The sequence below is a fragment of the Rutilus rutilus genome, assembly GCF_951802725.1.
Source record: "Rutilus rutilus genome assembly, chromosome: 8".
NCBI lineage: Eukaryota > Metazoa > Chordata > Actinopteri > Cypriniformes > Leuciscidae > Rutilus > Rutilus rutilus.
Window position 1 is genome coordinate 382,185 of NC_140222.1, and position 15,316 is coordinate 397,500.

A 15,316-nucleotide genomic window follows, 5' to 3' on the forward strand; every position below is an offset into this window, starting at 1 on the left:
ACATCAACCACACGGCATAGGCTATAACCTTTTTTCATATATTGTCTACTTTCTATAACAGTTCTATCTAATATGATATTAAACAGAACTGTTAGACAGATCGCTAACTAATAAACACAGAGAATGCGAGCATTGTTTGCTCTGGCGTTCTCAGCGCCGCCAAAATAAAGGTCCGTTGCGCCGTCAAAATAAAAGTCAGCGTGCTTGCGTCACTCCCTTACCCCTCCTACCAGTTCCAATGGCCACTTGGCCAGTGCGAACGCAAACAGCAAAACCGAGTTTGGGGGAAAGTAGTTCTTAGAACTGTTTAGAAGTGGACAGTTCCTAGAACTAAGTTCCTAGAACTACTTGGTCGGAAAGCGGCTATTGTTTCTTATTCAAAAGTGGTGACGCCCCCCCCCCCCCCCCCCCCTCAAAAAAAAAATACAAAATAAAAAATCAGCACCCCCAACCTAAAACCTCTTCCCGCGGCCCTGTCTTTAGCTGGGTCTCGGTTCGATTGTTGTATTCACACCTGCCCAAAAGGTCCACACCAAGGGGGGAAACGAACTAGAGTTCGATTCAATCGAACCAAACGAGGCAGGTGTGAATACACCCTTAGATCAGTTGCTGCACGATTAATCGTATTGTAATCGCGATTTGAAACCTACGCGATTATATCACGCAAAATGCTGCGATTTTATATTAAATAAACAAATTAGCTCAATTAACCAGGGTTCTCGCGGAGTCTTATTTAAGGCCTTAAAACGTCTTAAAAACAGCCAGATTTTCATCCGCGGTCTTAAATTTCATTTAGTCAGGTCTTAAAAAAGATTTTACCTTCGTTTCATTTCCAGAAATGCTGGCTGCATAAAGTTATTTACAAAGTAGCAAAAAAGTATCGAAGTCGCTCGCCAAGAGGCAGTTCACATATCGCGTCTTTTTCGCGCTCAAGTTCATTCAAATGCCTGCTCGCGGTAAGCGCGCTTATAATTGAAGCGACGCGCTCGTTTTTTTCCAGGCGCAGCAAAAAAAGACAAGGATGCGGGTGCACCCAAACACTACGGGTGTTTTTCTCTTCTCCGTAAATAAATCTTGTAACAGAGCTACAGCAAGCGTTTTTCGGCGGTGGAAATCCATTAGCCACTAAAACTTTTTTGTCATTGTGGAGTTGCATAGCAACGACAGACGCCACGGGAAAATCGGACCGAATTTTACTATTAATAAGATAAGCTAAGCTAGATAAGCTAAAGTGTATTGTAAATGTCACTAAATCATTTTATATAAAAAGAATTAGTCAAAAAAAAAAAAAGTAAAGTATAGGCTGAGTAGGCTAAAAGTCTGAAATATGTGAGGTTTATCTTTTTATAAAAACCTTTTTTGTCAACTTTATTTGAACTTGTACATGTAGTATATACATGTAGTATATAACGTTGCAAGACACTTTTAAAATCTGGCTATCATTTTTAATCGTATTATTTTAATGTTTATGTTAGTGCGTATTGATGCTAATTTTATTTGTTGCTGTTTTTCGACATAAAACTTGGCGAATTGATTTCATTGTGTAGTATTAGTACTTTTTGAACAGGATTCTGTGATAACAGTGATAATTTTTGGCACTATAATAATTAAATGAAATGTTCATGCCATTTCATCAACTATGATCAACTAAAATCAACTAATTATGTGTTTTTTACAGTAGGCCTATAATATGAAAAGTACAATTTTCTATAAAAAAATTATATCTTATTCTGTTATTTTCTCTGACACGCGTTGTTGGGCCTGGAAGGTGATTGCTTTATCTGTAAATTAAGTTAATGCTTTTTCAATTACTGAATTCATTGAAATAAAATGAATTCTTTGATTTGAATATTTTTTGGCAATGCGTCGTGTAGGTCTTAAATTTCAATCTTTATGGTCTTAATGTCTTAAAAATGTCTTAAATTTGACTAACTGAAACCTGCAGGAACGCAGCATCCTTTGGCTAGTGTTACATGATCCCGCTATTCTTGCAAATGCTTTTAAACCATTCATGCGCGATAAGACAAAAAAGAACTCAATGTCCTCCTGACACACACACACACACACACACACACACGAGCCACAAATAGACGCGCGCCAGTTCTCTTTTGCGGTAGAACGAACACGCATGTATGCCAAAATGAACGCGCTGCCTGTGAATGTCTGACTGTGACACACACTAATAAGACTCGCGCTAATATCGTGCGTGCGCACAAAACCGCATGCCAGAATACAGTTCTCTTTTGAGCTTGAACGAACAATAACACACAAAATTGTGCCAAAATGTCTTTTTGTCGAGTATCTTAATAACATAAGAGTAGTCTTATGATGAACGTGAAGAGTTGTGATGACTTGTGAGCAGTGTTTGGAATAACGCCGTTTAAAAGAACGGCGTTAGGTAACGACGTTATTTTTTCAGTAACGGGGTAATCTAACTAATTACTTTTCCCGTCGTTACAACGCCGTTAACATTACTGAACGTTAAATGCGGTGCGTTACTATGCATTGATTGAATAAACTGTGTAATCCGAACCCACCCCTGGCTCGCACAGCGATTGAGGAAGTGGGTTAATAACAAGGTAAGCGATTATGATTGGCTAAGGCAGGGTCATGTGTTTCATGGTAGCCAATCAGAGCCAGTGTTTTTACACACATGCCAGCACACGCGCCACACACACACACACACACACACCAGCTAAACAGATTCGATGAAGCAGCAGAGATGGCGAGTCAGGAGCAATCCGATGAAAAGTTGGCATTTTCAAGGTGGAGATATAAGCACTACTTCAAATTAATTGAGGTCAAAGGCAAGAACTAGGGGTGGAACGGTACATGTATTCGTATTGAACCGAGAGAGAGAGAGAGAGAGAGAGAGAGAGAGAGAGAGAGAGGCGCGGGCGCGATCGAAAAGTTGCAAAGTGTTTACATTTGTGTGTGTGTGAGAGAGAGAGAGAGAGAGAGAGAGAGAGAGAGAGGCGCGGGCGCGATCGAAAAGTCGCAAAGTGTTTACATTTGTGTGTGTGTGTGAGGCGTTCAAACATCAAAAAGTGTTTAAGTTACTGCTAATTAAAATTTTAAGGAAAACAAATATATTAATCTTATATAATGTGCACAGTCAGTGCACTACAAATAAACTGGTCCAATGCCTTTACTTTATTAATAAAACTTTTAATAAAAAGTTGAGAGAGGTTGATTTAATTTGCAGAGTTAAATGCACTTTATATGGTGTAACTGTTTACTTTTCTTACAAAGATAATGCTTGAAGTGCAGGATAAACCTCTTGCTGTCTGTCGACGTGCAATAAATATTGAAAGTTATGTACAAACACCTGTCTGTTCTACTCATTTCAACTGACTTAAAAACTGCTCAAAAAAATCCAAATTCTTTGACATATAGCAACTTTTTTTTTTTTTTTTTACAGTAACGCAAATAGTTACTTTCCCTGGTAACGAGTTACTTTTATTATAGAGTAATTCAGTTACTAACTCAGTTACTTTTTGGAACAAGTAGTGAGTAACTATAACTAATTACTTTTTTAAAGTAACGTTCCCAACACTGCTTGTGAGGCGCGTGTGAGATCCACGTCTCTGACAGCCATGGGCGTAGGTTTAGGGGGGGGGGCGCTAGGTACTAGTCCCAATCAACATTTTGAGATGACAAATTTGTCCCCACCAATATTTAGCAAGCTCCTTTGAACTGCTATTTGGATCTTTGCGCTGCTATTTGGATCGATTCCAACGGCCAAAACAACGACAGTACAAGAAACGCCGTAATTTGATTGGCTGCGGTGTATCTGACAGGCTACACGCGCGGGCCGGGACTACTTTTGTGCTTGCACTGGCAGCGAGCGGGTGGTGTGTGTGTGTGTGTGTGTGTGTGTGTGTGTGTGTGTGTGTGTGTGTGTGTGTGTGTGTGTGTGTGTGTGTGTGTGTGTGTGTGTGCGCGTGCGCGCGTGTGCGTGTGTGTGCACGCGCGTGTGCGTGTGTGTGCACGCGCGCGTCGACGCTGACGGTGAGTTACCAGGGCTGTCTCTCTGCCACATTAGGGTTAGGTTTTTGTTTTAGGACAACCCCTTCCCCCGGACCGCTCTCCTGGCTTTCCAGTTTAAATTAGGAAGGACGCAGAAATGCACTGGCCACCGCATGTTTTTGTTGAGACTGAGTCACCCATGTCCATAACAGATTCCATCCTTTTCTTTATTAAAGAGTACAAAATCTTTGATTAGATTTGCTCCCAACCAGCGAACCAAGCCACACCCCCAAAAAAAGGGTCCTGGCCTGGTAATCCTGGCCAGGCATTGTACTCCCAAGAATCCCTTAATTTTATCCTTAATAAGTTTCCGATTTCAGAATCCAGCCACTGGCTGTATCCAGCCCACTCAGATCCCATCTTGTGAGCCGGAATTCTGACCGAACTCCTCCCCCCAAAAAGAAATTTTATTATATAAAACACTTAATTTTAATAAGTTTCCGATTTCAGAATCCAGCCACTGGCTGTATCCAGCCCACTCAGATCCCATCTTGTGAACCAGAATTCTGACCGAGCTCAACTTCCCTTATCCTACTCCTCGATTTTAGATTTTTTTTGTGTCACCATCCTCGTGTCACCCATTCCCCCAACCTATCCTTTTACTCTGCCACTACAAAAATGTATTATGTATCAGAACCAAAACCTGATACATGCCCTCTCCCTCTCCGGCTCGAACCCGGATCTCCCTGTTCCAAATCACATACACCTTACCACTATGCCATCTCACCACTTTATTACCTCCACACATACCCCTATATCTCTCCAAAAAAACTGTTCAAAACTTCAACTTCTACTGGACTCAAACCCCGAGCTCCTTGTTGCCAACCAACATGTACTAACCACTCCACCATCATTTCTCCAAATTCTTCCCATTAATTCCTCAATATATTCCTTAATTAACCCATACTTAAAACTTTAATTCATCCCTAGTCTGGAACCCGGGCCCCTTTGTCCCCAATCCATTGGTGCTAACCACTCCCCTAAATCATTCCCCCAAATCCAACCTATTTATCTATTCATAAATCCGTCCTTCACCAATTCTAAAAATAACTAATTGCTCCCTGGTCTCGAACCCGGGCCCCTCTGTTCCTATCCAACCAAGACTAACTACTGTACCACCAGACTATCTTAACCAACTCTGTTAATTAATATTGATAATAATATATATAAAAAAAATATTATTAAAAAAATAGTAGTAGAAAATAATAATAATAAATAATAATAATAAATATAATAATAAAAAATATAATAATAATAATAATAATAATAAATATAAATAAAAATAAAAATAAATGAAAAATAAATTAATATTATCCTCCTGTGAGGGGTAAATTTTAGTTATGTGTAATATTATATAACTATTCCCTGTAAGGGGTAGGTTTTAGTGCTTGTGCTGGTACCGGGATAGCCCATTACATCCCAGACAAGCATCCCTCCTGTGAGGGGTAGGTTTTAGGTATGTTCAAGAGATAGGGTTAGGTGAAGAAGAAATCCAAGATCTAGGACCCTGAGGCCCCAGAAATGGCTGTGCACTGGCCTACTTTCTACTGACCACTAAAGGAAAACCCCAGGCCCAAAGAGGTGAGCGGTTCTGACATAGAGAGACATATATAATTATAAAATAATAAAATATAGGGCTACAATCGCCAGGGTTCCAATCACACGGGTTATATTGCCGCGGTTTATACCAACAAGGGTTTAATTTAATAAAAAAACTAATGGTAGGTTTTAGTTAGATGTGGTGAGGGGCATATAACTCACGTCTATATGGACATGAGGAGACGCTCGACGTCACAGTGGACGGAGAAAAAATTATGTGGCTCTGCAACATCACCCACAACAATGATGGCGGCCATTTTAACCAACTCGACGCCTGTATGGGCGGGTTAGGGTTAGGGTTAGAGTGTAGGGTTAGGGGAAATGAAGATCCAAGCCCCAGACCTGAGGTCTGAGTCTGGTTACGCACTGGCCCTACATCAAATGACCACTTTTAGGTCTATCCAAGTCGGACCCCAATCCCAAGTGCACGTCCCCACTCAACTTGTGTCTTATTTTGAATTTTGTTATAAACAATAATCTCCTTTTGAGTCTCATTTCGCATACATGTAACCAACCTATCCATTGCCATCTGATAAAGTTGTTCTCGTTACCGGGCCCCGGGTTCCTCCCAGGAGGGCTACATCAGTCCGGGGTACATTCATTAGGTTTGGACTGGTAGGGGTTAGGGCCGTGGTCCGGGGTACATTCATTAGGTTTGGACTGGTAGGTGTAGGGTTAGGGGAATGAGAAATCCAAGATCTGGGACCCTAAGGTCCCAGAAATGGCTGTGCACTGGCCTACATTCTGCTGACCACTAAAGGTTTACCCAAGGTCAAGAAAGGGAACGATGCCGTAATCTAAAGTCCCACTATACTGTCCACTTGACAAATACGTAAATCTGTATATACTACTTATAATTAATAATTATAAATTATAATGTTAACACCTTATAGCCCGTCTCATAATATCTGTTTTGTGTTTTAGACCACACACCTGTTGTGTATATATATTTTTTTCATTATTTATTTAATTACCTATATGGTTGTGTTATGCTATAATGAGTGTAATAAATGGGATGACCCCTATTTTATTTGTTTGTCTTTAATATTCTCCCAGGGGTCGACCAGAGAGGGCTGACAGCAGTCGGGGTAGGCGATGGAGGGCCGTCCAGACCGCATTAACAGGTGAGTGGGGTAGATCTTAGTGTAGAAAATGGGGTAATTGATATTTTTGTTTGTTTGTTTTTAATATTCTCCCAGGGTTCGACCATAGAGGGCTGACAACAGTCAAGGAAGGCGTTAAAAGGCCGTCCAGACCGGATTAACAGGTAAGTGGGGTAGATTTTAGTGTAGAAAATGGGGTAATTGATATTTTTGTTTGTTTGTCTTTAATATTCTCCCAGGGGTCGACCAGAGAGGGCTGACAGCAGTCGGGGTAGGCGATGGAGGGCCGTCAAGACCGCATTAACAGGTGAGTGGGGTAGATTTTAGTGTAGAAAATGGGGTAATTGATATTTTTGTTTGTTTGTTTGTCTTTAATATTCTCCCAGGGGTCGACCAGAGAGGGCTGACAGCAGTCGGGGTAGGCGATGGAGGGCCGTCCAGACCGCATTAACAGGTGAGTGGGGTAGGTTTTAGTGTAGAAAATGGGGTAATTGATATTTTTGTTTGATTGTTTTTGAAATTTCTTGCAGGGGTCGACCAGAGAGGGCTAACCAGAGTCGGGGTGGGCGATGGAGGGCCGTCCCGACTGGATTAACAGGTGAGTGGGGTAGGTTTTAGTGTGGTAGGTTATATTGGGGTTATGAAATATAGGGCTTTTTATGTCCGTTAGGGTTAGGGTTAGGGTTAGAGTGTAGGGTTAGGTGAAGAGAAAATCCATAAACTGTCCGAAGACACTTCAGGCTGTGCACTGGCCTTCGCTTCAACTGGCCGCTCCCCACACAAGCACCGAAATGCCCCAAGAAACCCAGAGAGAGACGCATACAATTATAAAACATTAAAAAGAGGGCTAAAACGCCGCGGGCTAGATCCAAAAAGGGCTACATTGCCGTGGTTTATGCCAACAAGGGCTTAATTTGAACAAAAAACTTTTGGTAGGTGTTAGTCAAGAGTGGTGAGGGGCATAAATCCCACGTCTGTATGGACATGGACCCTTTTTGGAGACGCTCAACGTCACAGTGGACGGAGGAAAAATTTATGTGGCTCTGCAACATCACTCAGACCAATGATGGCGGCCGTTTTAACCAACTCCAGACCTGTATGGGTCGAAGAGAAAATTTTCCAAGGCTTCTGCTACATCACGAACCCCCAAATGATGGCAGCTGTACTCATTTTTACGGTTTCGAGTCATTCAGGCATACTTTCACGACGCGTTTCGAGCTTTCCCAAGGCTCCTCATCAGGTGAATTTAGAATGACAACTCTCTCAAATCCCTCTCGGCTTCCTCGTGCTCGAGGGCGTGGTCACACTTGATTTTATAGTGGACTTCAGAGGGCGGGCGCCCCTCCCACTTTAACTAAAATACCTTTCAGCACTAAATGGTGCTTCATAAATTGTTTTTTGACTATCAATACTTTTATTTAGGAGGACGTGGTGTGTCAGGAGGACGTGGTGTGTCACGTGATGATTAGGTGATAGGTGTGTGAAGGGTGCATGATTCAACATGGCAGCGCGCTGCTGCTAGAAAGACAAACAACATTATTATTTTTTTTTTCATTTTTTTTAATTTTTTTAATTTTTTATTTTTTTCTACTTGTTCTCCTCCCGCCACGACATCACCCGGTTAACACCTGGATTAAAAACCTGGACTAAAGCCTGGATTACGACTCGGACCTGGACCACCTGGAGGACTACATTGACAAATGCTTCAATAGACTATGTACAATGGGCCGATCACGCAAAGCCAAAAAACCCCGCACTTCGGACTCTCCCATATCAACTGATTCTTCATCGTCACCAACATCACCAACATCCACTCCTATCAAAACAAACTGCTGTTCGGACATACTTTTATCAATCAACGAGCGCTTATCTAACTTGGATTCTAGACTCTCACTAATCGAAGTACTTCACAAAGAATTCCAAAATCTTCGCCATAGCCTGGAATACAGTCAACAACAAGTCGATTCGCTCACAGAAGAAAACAAATCATTTAAAAGCTCCGTGGCCACACTCACCGCTAAACTTTCCACTGTAAACACTCAACTCACCTCCGTCACCGCTGAGAACAAAGCTATGCAAGAAACCATCCTGGATTTACAGTCACGAAGTATGAGAGATAATTTAATCTTTTCCGGCATTGCCGAATCACCCACCGAAGACCCCGAAAAATCTGTTAAGGACTTCATGGTCAACCAGCTCAAACTTACACCAGAGACTGTTGAGCACATCACCTTCCATCGCGTACACCGTTTAGGACAGAAACTCCTCAACTCCACCCGACCCCGGCCCATCATCGTCAAATTTGAACATTTCAAACAAAAAGTACTGGTTCAGCGACAGGGCCGACAGCTAAAAGGGACTCATTACGGACTCAACGACCAATTTCCACAAGAGATCATCCGCAGACGTAAACTACTCTTTCCCATCCGCAAGACAATGATCAATCAAGGTAAAAAAGCAATCATTACAGTAGACAAACTATATATTGATGGTCAATTGTTCAGAGACAAGGACACTACTCCCTGGCTTTACTAGTAGGCTTTAGTAGGCTTTACTAATTCAAAAAATGTATAGACAATAGACCCTAGCTCCTTTTTTTTTTTTTTTTTTTTTTCATCCTCCCCCAATTAATTTATATTCTTACATTAAACTACTTGCACCACGCACACACATTGTATACTAAATGCACCAAATTAGCCTTTTTGCTACCTGTTTACATGTTTTGTTGTTAGTTATAAGTATTTATGTTTGTTCTGTTTTGTTTGTCATTTGGTATTGTAGATCTACAAGTACACACATACACACAACCACACTCACATCCATACACATAGATTTATGCTCACACAATGTAATTATGAAATATACACTATCTCCATGCAGTTAAAATTCTTATCCTGGAACATTCGTGGAGTTGCCTCACAAAAAAAAAAAAAAAAAGTCTTAAATTACCTAAAAAATACGCAAGCTGATATATGTCTAATACAGGAAACACACTTCTCACAATCTACACAAAACAGCTTAAAAACTACACATTTTAACCACTGTTTTTCCTCCTACTATAATTCAAAACAAAGAGGAGTGTGCATATTATTAAACAAAAAATTACAATTTAACCACCATACAACCATTTCAGATCCTGAAGGCCGTTTTATCATTATTAACATTTCAATCAACAATAATCCAATCACAATTGGCAATATTTATGGACCAAATTCTGACGATCCCTCCTTCTTTTCAAATTTCTTTTCCTCTCTTTCAAACCTTTCCAGCGGTCCAATAATTATAGGGGGAGACTATAACACTGTAATCAATCCATCATTGGACAGGTCAAAACATAAAGGTGAGTTGTCCATCATTGGACAACTTGTGAGTTGTCCATCATTGGACAACTCACAAACGCCAACACGGGCACTCTTTAACAACTAAAGATCAACAACTCAAACCCGGCACGGAGCCTTTACTACACCAGCTGAACTGGGTCCTTTGCTGTGTCGTTGCTGTGTTGTGCCTGTTTGGCATAACAAATGCCTTTAATGTTGTTCAAGTCCCTAGCCATTTTACTTGCCTCGAGAGAGTGATTGAGCCTGAGTGGGGATGTTCGGCCTCGCGACATGGACGCGGCGGAGAGACGGATGCGACCTTCTCACCCACCCGGAGAGGTGGTTTGTGGTTTGCGCCCAATGCCCAGCACGGAGGAGCCGTGTGCGGAGAGCAGGCCTGGTTTTCGTCTAGCCGGCTTCATGTACCAAGTTTGCAGTACTCTACTTTGTATATGCGACCGGAGGATCATACAAGTTTTACCTCTCGTCTTAACATCGTTCCCCAGTTCGAACGGACAACCATTTCGACCCGCGCTATCATCTTCCACCAGTGGGTAAATGACTTTAAGTTTAAACCTATGGGCACGAGAGACGCTACTGTAGATAAGCGTCAAAAGTCCTCATTAAGACTCTTACTCTCTGTTCTTTTATTTATCGGAAATATTGAACTTAACCCAGGTCCGGGCAAAAATGCCTTTATGTCCGCTTTTCTATATTACCTGGGATTTTATACTCATGTTTTAAATAACATTCTGGGCATGGGTTTACATGCAGGTGTCCCACCCATGGATTCTCAACCACAGTGCTTTCAACAACCTGTAGGCACATTGATTACACCTCAGTTGCTATTTAGTTCTCCTCTTGTTACACCTCAGTTGCTTCTTAATTCTCCTCCTGTTATCCCAGGCTTTAATTTTAAACCTGTTAGAGCACAAAAAAGACCATTGTGTCTAAAGAAAAATCCAGTTACTTTATGCCAACTTGGTAGAATCAGAGGTTTCAAAGTATGCCATCTAAATATGAGAAGCCTTGTTCCCAAACTGGATGAATTTAAAATCATGCTTACTCAAACAAAAGCTCATGTTATGGCAATATCTGAATCATGGCTGACTCCTGTTATATCTGATTCATTTCTTGCGATTGAAAACTATTTATTATATCGCAAAGACAGGACTGATAGAACTGGTGGTGGTGTTGCTCTTTATGTAAATAAAAAATATGCACATTCTATAGTAAAACTATCAACAGTATCAGAGTCACTTCAATTGGTTATTCATTTTACAAATCAACTTTCAGTTACTATTATTGTCACATACAAGCCTCCAAATGTCAGTCCAACTGCATATTTATTGCAGTTTTCGGACTTAATAAAATCGGTCAAAACTAATGAGCTTGTTATTCTTGGTGACATAAATTTAAATTGGATTGATAATTCATCTAAACTTCTGAAAACAACTGCCATAAAATATGGTCTTCATCAATTAATTAAAGATCCCACCAGATTTGGTAAAACACGAAATTCTATTTTGGACCTTATTTTCACTAATCAACCCTCCAAGTATGGCATATCAGGAGTGATAAACACAGCGGTTTCAGATCACTCACTCATATATGTCATTAGGAAATGTTTTAAACAGCCAAAATGTCATAAAAATAATTACATTAAAAAAGTCCCAAATTCAAAATTGTCTCAGTTTAATGCTGAATTTGCTGATACTGATTGGAGCAACGAGATGTTTCTGCAAAATCCCGATCATGTTCTGTCAAATTTCCATAGGAGAGTGGAGACAATACGTCAAAAATATACAACTACCTGTAAAATACATATTAGACAAAATACAGTACCTTGGGTAACTTCTGATATTTTACAGCTCCTAAAAAAGAAGGCATCTTCCTTGAAAGCCTACAGATTATTAAAAACACCTGAAGCTAAGCTTATTTTCACTCAGCTCAGAAATAAGTGTAAATTTGAATTATACAAAGCAAAACAGTCTTACTATGAAAATCAAATTAATCGAACAGTTTCCAACCCAAGAACATTATGGCGAACATTGAAATCTATAACTGGTGAAAATAAAATTAAACATAATAATAGTTTACAAATATCCATAAATGGTACTCTTCTTACTGATCATGATAGAATTGCTAATTCTTTTAATGAGTATTTTATTGCATCCGTACAAGAATTATCTTCTAAATTTACTATTCCTCTGTTTCTCACATCAGTACCAGCATTATCTCAGCAATTCTCTTTTTCTGAAATTGTACAAAATGATATAACTAATATTTTGTGTTCTCTGAATGCTTCTCATGCTTGTGATACAAATAATTTAAACATGACTTTTCTTAAATCTCATGCCAGTACTCTTATACCACTCTTTCATCATTTAGTTAATTTGTGTATTAGACAATCAGTATTTCCTGCCTTGTGGAAAACGGCTCAGATCACTCCGATGTTTAAGTCTGATGATCCAACTAATATTTCCAACTACCGTCCAATTGCAATTCTCCCAACCATTTCCAAGTTGCTTGAAAAAATATTATATAATCAATTAATTAACCACCTTGAAAATAATAACCTGCTCAGTGATTGCCAGCATGGCTTTCGACCCTTGCGGTCAACTATGTCGGCTTTGCTGATTCTCACTGAGCAAATACGTGCGTCTCTAAACAAGGGTCAGATCACTGGAGTTATATACATAGATTTTCAGAAAGCTTTTGATACAGTCAATCATCAAATTCTGTTAAACAAACTTCTTTCTTTTCATTTGTCATCTTCCGCAATAGATATGTTTGCATCATATTTAAGTGACAGATCTCAGACTGTAAGAATCGGCACAGTAACATCACAGCCACGAGTGTGTTCTATGGGAGTTCCACAGGGCAGTATTTTAGGTCCTTTACTTTTCCTTATGTATATTATGGATCTTCCTTGTGTTTTGAATTTTTCTAGTTCTTTGCTATATGCTGATGACACTGTTATTTTTCTTTCTGGTTCTAATATCGACACAATCAATTACAAACTTAACATAGATCTGCAGCATTTACATAACTGGCTGCAAGATAATCATTTAACACTTAATGTCAAGAAAACACAATGCATGTATTTTTACTCATCTAGGAGACAGCTATCCATATCTAATCCTATTATTTTTTCTAATCAAACGCTTTCAATTGTATCAGCATATAAGTATTTGGGAGTCTATCTTGATTCACATCTTACTTATCAAGAACATGTTCAAACCCTAACCAGAAAGTTAAACCAAAAGTTATATGTTTATAGCAAAATTAGACCATATTTGTTGCTTTCTGTTTCAAAAACCTATCTTCATGCCATCATTCTGTCCACTTTGTCGTATTGTTTACCTGTTTGGTCACTAACAACAAATGAGATTATTGAACCAGTAATAAGACTTTATAATAGAGCTCATAAGATCCATGTCAGGCTTCCAGGCTGGACTCACCACTGTACTGCACTATCTTTGTGTAATGCCTTGACATTTCAGAACTATAAAATAAGCCATGGGATAAACCTGTTTTATCAAATCTCAAATGGACATACTGTAACTGCTCTAACCGAATTGGTTCCGAAACTTGGCTCAAGGTCTGAGCGCACTACGAGATCTTTTACAAATGGACTTTTGCCTTTACCGGCTTTTAGAAACTGTTATGGACAGAGATCTTTTTTTCATGTGCTCACTAAAACCTGGAATGAGATCCCACAGCACATCAGAACTATCACATCAAGAAGACTATTTAAAATAACATTTGCTCGCCATTTAACGGACAGGTATATCTGTGACCATTGAGAGGGCTCTATAGCCCCTCCTGCTGCCCAGTATCTTGGTTTGTGTGTCTGTTGTTGTCTCTAGCTGTCTAGTGTGTGAGCTTTGTTGTGTATGTGGTTTTTATGTTCTGCAGAGCAGGAACCTGCTGAAAATCAGTTTTATACTGAGCCAGGCCCGATTGTCCTTAATCTTTTCCTGTTTTAAAAATATAAATAAATAAATAAATAAATAAAAAAATATAAATAAATAAATAAAGGCAAATCCTGGCAGTCCTCCAAAACAATAAAACAGTTCATGAGTGATTTTGGTCTTGGCGATGGTTGGAGGCTACAACACCCACTTGCCAGAGAATACACTTTCTATTCTAATGTCCACCAAACCTACTCCCGCATTGATTTCTTTTTAACCAGTAACTCAATCATACCAAATATCATAGAAACCAAAATTCATCCCATCACTATTAGTGACCATTCTCCGGTAACTCTCACATGGAACCCACCTAAAATACAGAAGCACCCCACCAGATGGCGTTTTAACATGTCTCTCTTGAAAGATCCAGAATTTGACAGCTACTTCAAGAGAGAGTGGACATCCTTCCTTGAAATAAATGACTCTCCAAAGTCGCCAGCATCACTGCTCTGGGAAACATGGAAAGTAGTATTGCGGGGGAAAATCATATCATATTCAGTCCATAAAAAAAAGAAGGAAAAAGAAAAAGAAGTCCAACTGGAAGAAAAAATAAAAAAATTAGAAATTCTACACGCAAATAGCCAATCGAAAACCATTTATAAAGAATTAAGAAAAAATAAATTCTTGCTTAATGAAATAATAAACAAAAGAAACCAGTTTCTGATTCACAGACTTCGTCATGAAACTTTTCACCATAGCAATAAATCCGGAAAATATTTAGCCAGTCAAATTAAAAGAAATAAAGAAAAAACAGCTATAACATCCATTACAAACTCAGCAGGGAAGCTAACCAATTCACCTATTGAGATAAACAAAATATTTGAAGAATACTATACAAAATTATACTCATCTGATCTGGACCCAAATCAAGAAGACATAAACCAATTCCTCGATAACACCATTCTACCAAAACTCAACCCGGAGCAAATTACCTCTCTCGAATTACCAATCACTGAAAAAGAACTTCACTCCGCGCTGAAACACATGCAAAATAATAAAGCACCAGGACCGGACGGCTTCCCTGCTGAGTTCTACGAACATTTTTGGTCAACTTTATACCCACTATTCAGTAGAACAATAACGGAAATAAAACAAAATGCTAAATTCCCATCCCACATGAATACAGCACTTATATCACTCATTCCTAAACCTAACAAAGACCACACCCTCACATCTAACTACCGTCCTATTTCACTTATAAATGTCGACATAAAAATCATTAGCAAAGCATTATCTCATAGAATTGAAAAAATTATATCATATATCATCCATCCTGATCAGACCGGCT

The 15,316-nt window shown here is 39.5% G+C and overlaps 1 protein-coding gene across 1 annotated transcript in view; it reads left to right on the forward strand.

The window, feature by feature from the left end:
- The first annotated feature begins 6,590 nt into the window (after positions 1-6,590).
- Positions 6,591-15,316, forward strand: part of LOC311295679 (interferon-induced, double-stranded RNA-activated protein kinase-like) — a 48,669-nt gene continuing 39,943 nt past the window's right edge. The window contains exons 1-2 of the mRNA XM_084417147.1: positions 6,591-7,185; positions 7,262-7,329. Of these exons, the coding sequence (XP_084273273.1) occupies positions 7,301-7,329 (29 nt within the window). The 5' untranslated portion in view covers positions 6,591-7,185; positions 7,262-7,300. The remainder of the gene's footprint in view (positions 7,186-7,261; positions 7,330-15,316) is intronic.